General features: G+C 36.8%; 2 protein-coding genes across 2 annotated transcripts in view; both read left to right on the forward strand.

Moving 5' to 3' along the window:
* LOC113813574 (uncharacterized) overlaps window positions 1-6,448 on the forward strand; it is a gene marked incomplete in the record, with an annotated part of 294,474 nt that extends 288,026 nt beyond the window's left edge. Inside the window, 11 exon segments of the mRNA XM_070127263.1 lie at window positions 928-1,039; window positions 1,220-1,348; window positions 1,474-1,687; window positions 1,817-2,012; window positions 2,296-2,426; window positions 2,592-2,759; window positions 2,962-3,152; window positions 3,361-3,513; window positions 3,777-3,902; window positions 4,155-4,334; window positions 4,575-6,448. Of these exon segments, the coding sequence (XP_069983364.1) occupies window positions 928-1,039; window positions 1,220-1,348; window positions 1,474-1,687; window positions 1,817-2,012; window positions 2,296-2,426; window positions 2,592-2,759; window positions 2,962-3,152; window positions 3,361-3,513; window positions 3,777-3,902; window positions 4,155-4,334; window positions 4,575-4,689 (1,715 nt within the window).
* Window positions 6,449-14,133: 7,685 nt separating this feature from the next.
* The window catches only part of LOC113813560 (uncharacterized), a 21,653-nt gene continuing 20,786 nt past the window's right edge, over window positions 14,134-15,000 (forward strand). Inside the window, exons 1-2 of the mRNA XM_070127574.1 lie at window positions 14,134-14,262; window positions 14,528-14,658. Coding sequence (XP_069983675.1) covers window positions 14,535-14,658 — 124 coding nt within the window. The 5' untranslated portion in view covers window positions 14,134-14,262; window positions 14,528-14,534. The remainder of the gene's footprint in view (window positions 14,263-14,527; window positions 14,659-15,000) is intronic.

The raw sequence follows: 15,000 nt of genomic DNA on the forward strand, positions 1-15,000 counted from the left end.
GATACATGACAGCATTGTTATACAGTTGTTGTTCATATATTTGGTCGTATAAGTAATCAATATAAAGATTACTCTAGTTTAGTTATTTACTTTTTCATGTTAATCAGGATCATTTCTAAGATGTAACTGACATGTGCCTAAGAAGTGTAAAGGAATGATCTTATATTTGTGTTTTAAAATTCACACTTGAGTACACTATGCTAGGCAGGAGTCACTGAGCTGTGTTGCTTTACCTGCAATTTTGAATTTGCCAGAGGTTGTTATTTAGAAAATCTTCTTTTATTTATTAATATATTCCTCCATAAGGATAAAGTTGCTAATTATTAAGACAGTATCCCAGTTGTAGAGATAGATAAGAAAGATAAGAAAGGATCTCTTAGTCTGCCATTTCTTCCCTTGATCTTGGTACTTTGTGGTATTTGGCAACTCGTGTTTCTAGGGGAATGTTCAGGATCTTAGGATAGACGGTGACATGTTATGGAGAGAGATGCTCACAGTTGTATCTTGCATTGGGTGGGGGGAAGGCTGCCATATAGTGGAAGAGTCAGATTTGTGCTTTATTTTCCGATCTGGATATGTCAGTCTCCAGGGGTGTTGGAGATAGTGTATCTTTACTCTATAATTTGATTTAGAGCTGTGAATGATCTACCTCAGATAACTTGTGCCCTTTGTAATTATGGATCCTATTGAACAGTATTTGACAGTATTGCTTAAAAACTTATGCCCAGATCTCAGTTTTGCAAAGGACTTATTCCAGTGGCTTTGTTTTTATGCTCAAAGTAAGTTCTTGTTGAATTCCAACATACTGCATGTGGCACTCTAAATTATTTTCTCTGTTTAAATTAATATCCATGCTAGATGTGGCAAAATTAAATTAGTTTTTATTATCAAAGTGTTCTTCATTAATAGGTATTCGGTTTCTTCCAGAAGCAAGTGCGCATGAAGGTTCAGGTAGTAGTGAGTGTACAGTAGAGAGCAGAGACTCGCCTTTACCTTCTACTCACGATGATGATGAGAATGAAGACCCCTGTCAGAGAAGGTAAGATTTAAGAATTACAAGTTTTACATTATACACTAGCCTTTTAAATTGATGATGAAGATATTCATATCCCAGTGTAAAGACCAAAAAGGAAAAGAAGGCTATGCAGTATACTTGTGTATATATAATTGTTAAAAGTATTAGTATGAAATTTAATCTGAATGATATATTTTTCTTTAGAGTGACAGTGGACAGATGGCACAGCTTCAACCGCAAATCATACCAGCAGTCTATGCGCCAGCTCGGAACACAGATTAACGGATTCAGCAGCGGACAGATGCTGCACTTACGAAAACGAGCTTTGTTGAGGTAAGAGTTGTATCCTTAATACCATACAGACTGAATTTTACAGAGGGAGTTCATAATGAATTGGGTGAAATATTTCATGTTAATTTTTTCCTTCTAATAATAATTTTGTGCATTGTTTCCATTAGGCTGACAGCACTCATGGAAAGGTACTGTCCAAGCAACCGCAGTGGGTGGAACTGGGAACTGCCAAAGTTCATGCGCAAAATGAAGACTCCAGACTACCGCGACAGACAGGTCTTTGGTGTGCCTCTTCTGGTGATTGCTCAAAGAACAGGACAACCACTGCCTTCTGGGATCCAAGCAGCTCTGCAGTACCTCAGGACTTCAAGCCTGGATCAGGTAAAATACAACCTCAAAGCCATTTGTTCTGTAGCCATGTTGAAATGAACCACATGAGGAGAAATATCCAGATGTAACAGATGCATTCATAACTATTATTTTCTACAATGTGACTTCTTTCTCTTTAAGGTTGGCATCTTCAGGAAACCTGGTGTTAGATCCCGTATTCAGAAGCTGCAAGAGTTACATGAAATGGGAGAGAACATTCAGTACTCTGACTTTGGTACCTGTGACATAGCTGACATGGTCAAAACATACTTCAGGGAGCTGCCTGAAGTGTTATTGACCAACAAGCTCTCTGAAATGTTCATAGCAATCTTCCAATGTAAGTCATATGCCTCGTAAATACTTAGAATGAGATGGTTATTGTGTTCGAGCACCTTGTATACCTGTACAATGTTTGTTAATAAGATTATAAAAATTTTAAACCTAAAACTGTCAATATATTATACTGACTCAGAATTGGTAATATCGGCTTAATATATTTTGCTACATTTTACTACTCAATGTCTAGTATAGCATGATAGAAGTTATATACAGTATATAGTATGTGTATATGCTTAATATTAGTGCATACCATTTATGGAATCAACACTTCTCATTCACAGACCTGCCAGTTGAACACCGCCTTGAGGCCCTTCAGTGTGCTATTCTTATGTTGCCGGACGAGAACCGTGAAGTCTTAATGGTGCTTCTCACATTCCTTGCTGATGTGGCAGCAAATTCCCATCTTAATCAGGTAAGTCTGTCATCAATGTTTCCCATACAATAACTTGAATACTTACATGAAAGTAGCCAGTGTAGAAACAATGCTTTGAAAACTTATATAAAAGCAGCCAGTGTAAATTTTGTGTTAGTATGAATAGGTAATGTTTTCTGTTGCTTACCTTCCTCTTCTTTTCAGATGCATGCTAGCAACCTGGCTGTGTGTTTGGCTCCATCCCTTTTCCACCTCAATGTCGGGACTTCAGGTTCCAGTCCATTGAGAAGGCGAGCGACAGGTACTCCTGAGCCTCGAGATCTGCATGAAAACAAGGCAGCTCACCACTGTCTTACTCTAATGATACAGCAGGTAAGGTCTTTTGATTTAGTGGGAAGACAATTAGATAAATTCAAGTTTAAGATCTACGTTACTAGACTACTGATATACATCAAGTTCTGTCTTTGTTAATATTGCATTTTTTAAATATTAAAGCTTATTGAAAAGATAATAATCTTTTATTTAAACAATTGTTACACCAGAAAGGAAATACATATTTAATTTTTTTTTTTAGGTCAGCCAACTCCAGTGTGTGCCGATGGAAATGCTGTCCAACTGCCGCTTCACATACCTGGAGCAGAGTCAGCCAGTTTGCCTTGAGGACCTAGGTGTTGTGGGATCTCCAGGAGTGGCCAGTGTGGATGGAGATTGGTCAACCTACATGAATGCCTGTATCACATCGTTACTGAAGGAAGCAAGAGACAAGTGAGTGGCTTTGGGTCTCTGTTGAATGATCTATGAATAATATATGCATTTTAGACCTTTTATAGTTCAGAAGGGATGAATATCATCTAGTTGCTTAATCTTATATAAGAAAATACTTATGGATGAAATTTTTATGAATCAAAAACTAAGATATCAAGAATTTCAATGGATATACAACATTTTACAATTTTTTGCTTGATCTTTACAGGTCCAGAGGCTGGGTACACATGAACTGCACAGATCCCAACGTTGAGATTCTTTATCGCAAGGTTGGAGATGGTCACCCCTTGAGGCTGTGGCGAGCAACAACGGAAGTAGAGGCTCCTCCATCAGAACTGCTGAACCGTGTCATTAGAGAAAGGTGAGTTTACCTGCAAGTTATCACCAGTAGCTTTTTCTTATTGGAAATATGAGCTATGCTAATTTCAAATTTGTATTTATAGCAGCTTGGTACAAACTCTTCCAAGGGCCATTGTAAAAAGAATCATGCAATATTGGTGAATTCTGATTTTTTTTTTTTATCAGATTCGAAGACCACCCTGGAATACAGAAAGGGCATTCTGTGCATATTATTTTATCTATTACTCTCATTATATACTTATATGGATTAATTACCTTTATTAGGCACTTGTGGGATGATTCCTTGTTGAAGTGGAGAGTCATTAGTCGGTTAGATCGTCAAGCTGAAGTCTTCCAGTATATGTGCAACTCCATGCCCCCTCGGCCTCCTGTGGATTATTGTGTATTGAGGTGAGTTCTTTGGAGTGTATATTCTGCTTTCTGTAGTTAACAGGTTGATCTAGATCTTCATTATAACTCATAGGATGGGTAGAGTTGGTAATGGTCAGACATTTATGTATTTCTCAGGTTTGATATGCCAAAGGTACTCTTTTATTAACCATGTATAAATCCATGAATTTGAAATATATAACAAACTGTGGGAACTGCCGTGCCAATCTGAGAATAAGTCAGACAGAATGTAAAACCCAATAATACTTACAGGTGTTGGAGAAGCGATTTGGCCCGAGGAACCTGCATTGTAGTGGAAACCTCTGTGGAACATGCTGATGCCCCTATCCTCGTGGGCAGTGTGAGAGGCATAGTATTGGCCTCTCGATACCTTATCCAACCATGCGGCTCAGGCAAATCCAGGATCACGCACATATCACGGCTTGACATGAGGTAAGGACAGCATTTTATGCTGGTGTAATGATTGAGGGGATGAGATGAATTGCTAGAAAGAGAAAAAAAGATATATTGAAAGATCATTGTAATAATGGTTCATTTATTGTTACACAGACACAAAAGATATTAAAATACATAACCCCATTCTGAAATTATTCTTACTTTTTGTCATATGGTTCATAAAGTAATATAATAACATTTCAGCAGTAGTGTAATCTCGATTTATTGTCTTTTCAGAGGGCGTACACCAGAGTGGTACAACAAGGTCTATGGCCATGTCACAGCCTCGCATCTCTCACGCATCCGGCAAAGCTTCGAGCACCATGCTGTGGGACCTGAGAGCAAAGTGTAAATAGCCTACAACTGTACAGAAATTATATACAATATTTGTTAAGGGTGATAAGAAAAGAGAACATTTGCAAGTATTTTTTTTGCAATGGTATTTGCAAATAGATGATCTGAGGAAGTTTTACTATAGTGTTGGAGATACCCAAGTGAAACCTTATTAATCGTACCCCAGAAGTGAACTATGTGATCGACAAACAATGGATGTGATAATCCCAGAGCTTCCAGAAGTTCACACACACACACAAAAAAGATAAAACTTATTTCTATTCCCATTCATATATATATATATGTGTTGTGATAATCAACACGCAAAAGAAAAGAAAGGTTCGTATGTTTGGTGTCTATATAATGGCACAGGAGAAAACCCAAAAAATTTTACTTCGTGGACCACAGTGTACATTCCTGCACATTTAAGGGACTTTTGTGTATGTTTGTATCCCACCAAATATGAAGTGTATATTTTGTGCATCACGTATTCTTACCTGCTTTGTGCACCGACCAAAGTGCTTCTACGGCTGACCATTGTGAAGTGATTCATCTAAGGTGGAATATATATTTTTTAGAGAATTTTCTACTTCAGGGAGAACAGTAAAGGAGTTCATCTGAGCATGAAAAGAAGAGGGTGAATGAAATAACATCATCATTTTTTTCTTTTTTGTCTTTCTGTAATCATACATTTCACTTTCATTTTTTTCATACATTTATTGATATTGTTGTAGATATTAGAGGTGGTTTCTGAAGTGTTAAATTCTCTTTGAGGTGACTGACATAGTATTCTTCTGCCTTATGTATTTGCCATCCTTATGAGCCTTCCATGGTGAAAGCTGGAACGGAAGAACAGTTGTCTATGTGTGCGTGTATGGATGTCCGCATTGTAAGTACGTGTGAATGTCTTGTTTATATGTAGTATGCTAAGGTATGTGCAGCATACTTTCCCAAACATATTCTTTTCTCCTTTATAGTTTTTTTCCTCTTTTTCTAAAGTTCATTTTATATTAAAGAGAAATGAAAATGAATCTATAGATCAGTAAAAAAGAAGAAATCAAAGAAACGTGGAGATAAGAGGCAACTTTCCAGTGAGGCAACGGTGCTGTTATGTCCTTATATGTAGCCTTCTCTCGAATAAGAAAAAAAAAAAAGATTACAGAGTTATTCACTCCTAGTCCAATTACTCACAAGGGCCTTGATTAGCGGCAATTACCAGATTGGACAATCACTGCTGTTCAGAGCTTATGACATTTCTTCTTGAGTTTGGAGGCAAAGAAATTCTTTATACCTTATGATTGGTTTTGTAATAATTGCCAGTCACTTGTAATTAATTGTGTAAACTAGATTTGAGTTCTTGATATCAAAATTACAATTTAAAGAATATAGACTGTATATTGTATATGTTAAAATATATAATCGAAAGAGTGAAGGCAAATTATACTCTGTATTGATGCTTTTGGCTTCATTGTCAAAAGTTGAACATTCCTAGTCTTTACAAGATTTGTTATCTTTTTTTGTACATTGTAAGTAATTTTTCAGATAATGTAAAACATACATTTTGTATCTGCAGTTACCTCTTAATACAATAACCTGTTGTTTTAGTGTACCACATGTGTCTGTTTTGTATTTTATTATTCTCATATAGACCTGTGAGCCACATGTGTAAGTTGCAGTCACCCATGTACATTTATAAACCTACACACTTGTAACTTTAGGATAAAATTCTTCCTATCATGTTGTACCTCATGGTGCTGAATATATATTATCAGTTATAATTATTTCTTATTTGATTTCCTTATTAATGAGTGAAAAATTTAGCAAAATATTTGGATACCAATATGAATTTTGATGTTGGTAATAATTGTTTCTCTTATTTTATTTCTTTGTACCCAGTCATACTCTCTCTCTCTCTCTCTCTCTCTCTCTCTCTCTCTCTCTCTCTCTCTCTCTCTCTCTCTCTCTCTCTCTCTCTCTCTCTCTCTCTCTCTCTCTCTCTCTCTCTCTCTCTCTCTCTCTCTCTCTCTCAAAAAAAAAAAAGAAAAGAAGATAATCAATATGATATAAGCAATATTGTTGCATTTTATTATATATTTGATAGTCACCTCTTCCCCAAGACAATGTAGCCTTTAGATTCTACATCATTATAATTTAGAAGAAACAAGAACAAATAAATTAGTTTAACAATAAATGTTTTGAATGGGAAACTACCAGTGAATATATCCTTGAAGACATTAACTAACACAGCCTTGAGATTATGACAGATTCTTGTACCAAATATTGGGTCATCACATACTTTGTTTACAGAAGCATCTACAAAATGAAATGATTTGCACAAGAATTCTTGACAGTTATTTGCTCTTTTCTGAGTCTTTATGCTTATGTGAAAACTTTTATAATATTATAGATATACAGAATGGGATGGCGAATTTCTTTGTACTATTAATTAAAACAGAAAAGAAAGATAGAGAGAGAGGTGGGGGAAACTAAGATAATCAGAAAAGGCAGACATTATATTACTACTAAAGTATATACATAACTGTTTTTTAATCTTAATGAATATAAGGTTTCTTCATAATACCAAACAGTGATGACATTAAATTTCCTGACTTGTGCTTATTTCCAGAAATTAACGGCTTTTACTGCATAGAGAGAACACAGACAAACGTGGATTTTATATTAGTAATGGAAGATTAGCAGAATAAGGGTGGCGTGGAATAGGAATTGTGATAACTTTTCTTTTATTGTGATTTACATGCCCTTCATTGTAAATTAAATTACTACTTGCATTATACAACCTGATACATAATACCTGTTACAGATTTCACAACCACTGTAAGGAAACTGATAAAAATTTAAAGTCAAGAAAAAGTAGTGACTCATTTTTCAGAGATTTCTTGTGAATCACACTCCCTTCGACTTCATTTTCTTTAGAGAATTAAAGGACTATATGTGAAAAAAATATGGGGGGGGGTGATTATGCCACTCAATCCCCTTGTGGTTATTAAAGTGTAGGTTTATGTGATTGGATCAACGTAGTAGAAGGTTTGTATTTCTTATATACTCCCTTTGATATTGAACGATTCTTTCTTATGGTTTGTTTATTTATTCTTTGTTTACACTACAGCTAACCATTGCCATCATAGTAGACTTGGGGTGAATGTTATTTTTTATTTAATCGTGTCAACGGGCTCAAATACTGGTGAGACATAAAGTAAAAAAGTCCCTCCTGTAAATCTAACCTTTTTCTATCAATAAGGGAGTTCGTTTTATTTTATTTTTATAGGGGTATATTATTTCATATGCATGGAATTGGGGTTTATGGGAGTTCCATCCACTAAATGGGTTAACAAGAGGGTAGAGGTTGAAGACGGCGACGCGCGTAAATAGAGGAAAATGTACACCGCCATCTTATAGAGCGGAAGAAATAGAGTAGGATAGAAGAAATATTAAGATGCACAGGTTTTTATTTATTTACATTTTTATATATTTACAGAGACTAAGTCCAAAACAATCTTCCACAGCCAGAGTGATTTGTTTATGTTTACATTTTCTATAAACTCGTTATCTATGTCTCGATTTCTATTATTCCATTTTCTATAACTGCGTTTTCTATGAAGGTCATGTTTTCGGTGCACCACTTTCAACCAACCTGGAATCATTGTCGATTACGAAATATTTTTGTACATTATTTTATATTATTTATAATAACATTTCCTCTATTCATTTTATGCTTATACATTTTATTTTATATTCTATGTAATGTGGTTATTTTACCATTATTATATTCTTTATCATAACCTTGATTGATTGTTAACAATCTAACAATGCTACTGCCTTGTTACATCAATTGCCTCCCATTCGGAACAATACCCAGTGTTAATTACGCACTCACTTGCCTGTAAGTCATGGCAACAGCTAGTGATTTCTGTGCTCAGTGTGGCATGGGGTAAGTTTAACTGTTTATTATTTATATTATTAAATGTTGAAGTTTTTTTCAAATAACAATTAATATTTTGTTGCTTTTATTATAATGGGTAAAATATTTTTGTTACAATTATTATATCATGGTAGGTACGGGCACTTCTGGGAAAAGTACGGCACCCAGCCTTCCCCCCCCCTTTGGAGGGGGGAGGGGGTCCCCCCACGTTTGGAACTTAGTCTCAACAATTACCAACAAGAGTAATAAGTAATACGAATAGGAAAGTACACACTGATTATCAATATCACAGACACTGGTGTGAACATTAAAAAACAATAGTCAGCAATAAAGATCTCAAAATCTGTTGCTCTTATTTGATTACAGTATTCATCGTTATTACAGCTCTATACAATGGCTATTTTTTGTTGAAAAAAATGTTAGTGAATAAGGTATGTTTGAGTCAGCCCTGTTGTCACAAATTAGTTCAACACAAAACAATGACCGCTGAGACTTCTACATGATATGGACTTATGAGACGCAGAATTCAGAGGATATCTGATGACGAAGAGACTCCACAAAGTTATAGCTAAAGAGGGCCTAGATGTTAGAGTTATTTGAACTACTGGAAAACAGAAGTGCAGTACTCATGATAAAAGTTGTTGAAAAGGACGATAAGGCCATAAAAAAATCCGAAAAATTATTATGTGGCTGTCAGTAAACCGATGATAATTTGTCTTTCAAGGAATTCATCGCTCTTAAAGTAGCTGCTGATGAACAATTGAAGGCAACTAAAATAGTCTACCATCCCGAAAATAATTTTCTGTTATTACATGGCTTCTGGTTATGGGGGACTTCTCTATTTCTCTCTTCGTCCTTTTGGCGTAGATCATGCCAACTTATTTGTCTGGCATAGGTTTATCATTACTTCGGTAATTTTCTATTACTTCATATATATTCAGCTTAAAGTGCGGACTGGTCCATCACTAATTAGCAATAAACTAATAAGCCTACGCTGTAGTCAGTATTATTGCTATTTCCATAAAGGCTTATTTAGATTACACTTATACTATATGTTAGATACGTTAGTTATCCCTTGATGGTCAGAACACTAAAAGCGTTTTAAGCAGGGGAGCGCTTGGCAAGAATTCTTGCCAAGCGCTGTACCGTTCCCTGCTTAAAACGCTTTCCAACGCAGGCAGGCCCTCTTCAGTGATGCCAGACATGTGGAAATGTCTTTTTATAAAGCACAAATCATAACAGTCCTTGATGAGCATAGAAATATCAAAATAACACACGAAATATACATACTTGGGTTTTAAAAGCAATATTCCCACCAACAATCTCGGAAAGAGATAACTTATACACAAGTCGAGGGTGGAGTTTATTTCACCTGCAGTTGGTAACAGTTTGAGCGCGCAATTCAAAACAACTGACAAGTTAGCGCCGCATCAAGATGGCAGATAAGTAAATAAATCTATCCAAACATCTTAACAAAGCTCTATATTTTCTCCTATATTCATATAAAGTGCCTCTAAAACAAAGACACACACTTCCAATTGACTGCCCTTTCATTCTGACGTGTTATCAAAACAAATGAATATCCCTGAATTAATATATAGGCCTACCCATTCACATTTATCCGATTTTATAAGGTTAAATATAACAAATCATCGAATATGATATCAACAGAAGAATGTTGCAAGAATTTCTCCGACTTTTTCACTTGAAATATTCTTTATTTCAACTGCCAGCCCTTTGTTCCTACAAATGTTTTGCTACTAGATGTGGGTCCTGTGAGAATGTCTTTTGATGAGTAGTCAACGCCCGGACAAGTAAGGTAACAAACATGGCAAAGTCTTTTAGAGTTTTGAAGAGAAAAAGATTAGATTTGCGGCCACCCTGCGAATGAAGAGTGCAAATGATGGAAGTGACAAAGGCTCTCTCCAATTTGAGCACGTCCGATGCAGAGCTACCAAAAATAGAGCTTCCCAAATATGCTGGTGAGCTGACAAAATAGCAGTCCTTTTAGGATAGACTTTCAGCCTTAGTAGACCAACCTGACATATCTGTTAATAAATTCATTTATGTTACAAGGAAAAACTTTCTGTCATCCAAGGATTAGCACTCACTATACCAAATTACAAAGTTGCCTGTGATTTATTGAAGGAAAGATTTGGCCATCCTCAAAGAATCATAGTTACCCATGTTCAAGGGCCGCTGAATGCCTCTTTATCTCCTAGAACAAGAGGAACAAATCTTGTTGAGTCCCTTTGGCAACTTCAAGACCAGCTCTTGAGGCACGTAAGAAGTTTGGAAAGCTTCGGCATCAAGAATGACCAATGTGGCATGGTGTTAACTCCAGTGATCCTGTCTCATCTCCCTCAAGAAATAAGATTGGAGTGGTCGAGGGAATCTACAGATCATGAAGGTAACCTGGAATGGCTGCTGAAGTCCCTGCAGAAGGAGATAAAGCGAGACAGATCTGAAACGTTCAAGGAAATCGGAAAGGGGAAGACAGAAGGACGATTTGTGGTCTCGGAAAAAAGAGTGCCATCTGCATCGTCTCTCATCTGAACTAGGATCATCTTATTGTGCTTTCTGCAGCAAGAAACGCAAGTCTAAGTGCTGGGATATTCAGAAGCTGCCTTCAAAGGACCATAAAGGAAAAATCAAGGCTGCCTATTCATGTTTCAAGATTTTAAGTAATGGACATATTGCCAGTAGTTGTGAGGTGTTTATTAGTTTTCTGTGTGTATTAAAGGGTAAGCACAGAAAAGACTATGGCGAAAAGTGTGAGTGATATTGTAGAACCTTTAGGAAATTGCAGTCCGTAAGTGAATCATGGAGTGACTCTTAGGAAGTGTAATATGTTGACGAAAACAAGTTGTTTGTTACAGACAGCTAGAGTTAAAAGTGTTTGATGAGTCAGGTGTTTGTTGTGAAGCCATCTTGTTTGATACAGGCTCTGATAGAACTTATGTGGCCAGTAAGTTAAGACCAAGTGGGTGAGCTCGGAACCTGTGTCATATGCTACTATTGGGGGTAGTAAGTCACCTCCAGGTAAACAGACTAATATGTTAGACGAAATTAGTTTAAAACATTTAATGGCATTAGAGATTCCAAAAGTTTGTGCATCGGTAACTAAACCTTGTATTCCTAATAATTTGGTTAATGCAATTTCCGATTTTCAACTTGCTGACGATTACAAGAATAATAGTTACCCGAGTATAGATATACTTGTGGGTTTGGATGCTTATTGGGGATTTATGGATTCTGAAATTAAGCCGCATCAGAGTAATGGATTAGTAGCCAAATGTCTGTATTTGGTTGGGTGTTATCTGGCTCATGGATGGTTCCTGTTAACATGAACTATGAGTGTACCCAAACGTTGCGCACAGGAAATATAACAGATTCTGATTTGCGTGAGTTTTGAGATTTAGAATCGTTTGGAGAATGCTGATTTAAGTTTAGAAAGGAAACACTTTGTTATTGTTCCTTCAGGTCATGCTGCTAAGCTCCTGGTTCAATTTCAGCATATATATTTTTTTTCTCAAGCATGCTGGAATATCAACCACTGTATCTACTTTAAGAGGCAGCTACTGGATAGTAGGAGTCAGACTAATTGCTAAAACTGTAAAGAGAGTTAAGGGTAAGAGGTATGATACTAGGGCTTGTAGTCAGCCTGTTGCACCTCAACCAAGATTAAGAGTTAAGGTTGCTTCTCCCTTCACTACTACTCTTTTGTATTGATTTGACTTCCAAGAAATTGCACCTTTTGCTGTTTACATGTGCAGTAGTAAGAGCAGCCAGTAAGAACTGACTGATTCATTATCTTCTAATTACATGATTGCAATATGTGGATTTACAGCACGAAGAGGTCTCCCTTCAATTCTTTACTCAGATAATGCTAAAACATTAGAGAGTGCAACTCGTCATCTTCAGCAAGAATATAACATTATCTCCTCAATGGAAATTCATTGTTCCCGTTCTCCATGGTGGGAACGTTTGATTAGGTCTGTTAAGTCTGAGGAAAACAATAGGGGTTAAATCTGTCAAGAAGTGAGCTAGAGACCACCCTTTGTGTAAATTCTAGACCCTTAACATTTGTTGGAGATGAACCTCAAATCCTTTGACTCCTTTACAATTTCTCATTGGATGTAATGCTGGACTTCAACCATCTGTTCCTGGAAACAATCAAAATAGTAGCTCTGAGCCTTGTGAAGAGAACTGTTTAAAACCTACTTCCTATAGTCGACGGGTCGTGCTGTACCCCCCCCCCCCCCCGAAAAAAAAACGACGTAATAATTTGTAGTATTTAATTTAGATGTAGATTATTTCTTAAGGTTGAGGTTAAGATAAGTTAGTGAATTAAATAGTATATGTTTGTTATAGAAAATTACAAGGAGAAATTTGTCTTACATAATTACTCATATGGTGGGGAGTATGTTAAATATATTAGTTACCCCTTGATGCTCAGAACACTGCGTTTTCTGTGTTTACCCTCAGTTCCTTTGTTTGTCTTCATTAAAAAAATATTATTTTTTTCTGAATAGAATGTAAATTTTCTGAATGTGTATTAGAGGAATGTTTTTTTAATCTAATTTTATATCATCAGAGAAAAAGTACTTATTTTTCATATATATGTTTATGTATGAATAATACCAGAAATAAAGTACACTACGTGGCACTGTCACGTAGTGTCAACAACCTCCAGCCCTTTACTCTTGCTTCTACATATTTTCTACAGATGTTTAGTTAACAGACATGGGTCTTGTGAGACCGTCTCCCACACTATATTTTGTGGCTATTAGAGAAATTTTAGCATGAGTCTGCTTTCATGATGCCTTTGGAGTATATTAAACCATTGTCAACGTGCAACGATTTAAGCTTGGATTACATAGGACGGGCATTGTTATAGAATAATGTTAATCTAAAGAAAATAATCCAGTCAGATAAAAGACTAATTCAACTGCTTATTTCCTTCATAACACCTGTCCATGTCAAGACTGGAGAGTCTTCATTTTGAGAGAGAGAGAGAGAGAGAGAGAGAGAGAGAGAGAGAGAGAGAGAGAGAGAGAGAGAGAGAGAGAGAGAGAGAGAGAGAGAGAGAGAGAGAGAGAGAGAGAGAGAGAGAGAGAGAGAGAGCGGCATACATTTTGGTTCTCTATCAATCTATACACACTCATAAGGTGTGGGTGTATATAAACAAAAGGGAGAAAGAGTGTCAGATATTTCTCAGACCTATTGTCTAAGAAGCAAGCCTCTATGATCATGAGGACAGGATGTTATGCAGTGTAACAGATAACCTTAAACAAGACCAAAACCCTCATAGGGCACCACGAGTACCACGTCAAAACCAAAGAAAGCGCGTCGCATAATGTCTTCAGAGGAAGAAAGTGGAGAAAAATAGGAGGAGGAGGAGGTGGATATGAGGTAGAGAAGAAGAAGGAAGAGGAGGAGGTGGATATAAGGTAGAGAAGAAGAATGAAGAAAAGAAGAAGGAGGGGGAGAGGGAGGAGGAGGAGGAGAAGGAGGTGGAATGGGAGGGGCTTCGTGCAAGGGAAGGAGTGCAGGATAACAACATAAATACATCGCTGTTTAAGCACGCAGTCTCCGTGGTGTGGTTTAAGTCTGCAGTGCATTCGCCCCTCTTCGCCGATGTCTAGAACAGTGAGTGTGGATCGTAGAAGGAAAAGTGCTTTTGGTACTAGCAAGTTTATGGAAAGAGAGAGAGAGAGAGAGAGAGAGAGAGAGAGAGAGAGAGAGAGAGAGAGAGAGAGAGAGAGAGAGAGAGAGAGAGAGAGAGAGAGAGAGAGAGAGAGAGAGAGAGAGAGAGGTAGGGTGGGAGGGGGGCATGTATATGAAAATATACAAATTGTTTCGATCTACTATAGAACTAAAACGGAAATTAACGAGAAGCACCATTTTTCCCCAGCAACACCATGAAGTTGCTTCTTGTTCAGACGTTGCTGGTGACCTTGTCTGCGGCCTCTCAGGACTTTGACCTCACGCTATTTTGCTGCCCAACCAACGACCGAATTCTGACGGAACTCCAGAAAGTGCAAGGTACGCGTGCGGCGAAGGCGGTGTTGTATCAAATGATAAAAATCAGTGGAGACTTTATACACACATACACATGTACGCGCGTGCGCGTGTGTAAGTGTGTGTGCTGTAAATATATAGTGTCATGTACTAATTTATATATGTATAGTGTTGTATACTAATTTATGTGTATATATGTATATGTATACTTCCATACATATATATACGTATAGGTGTGTGTGCACACACACACATATATACACATACATATATACATATACATATATATTTAAATAAACATACACACGCGCGCGCGCACACACATGTATGCGCTTTGTGTTGTGTATTATTTCATGTGCATATTTT

The sequence above is a fragment of the Penaeus vannamei genome, chromosome 11, assembly GCF_042767895.1.
Source record: "Penaeus vannamei isolate JL-2024 chromosome 11, ASM4276789v1, whole genome shotgun sequence".
Classification (NCBI taxonomy): domain Eukaryota; kingdom Metazoa; phylum Arthropoda; class Malacostraca; order Decapoda; family Penaeidae; genus Penaeus; species Penaeus vannamei.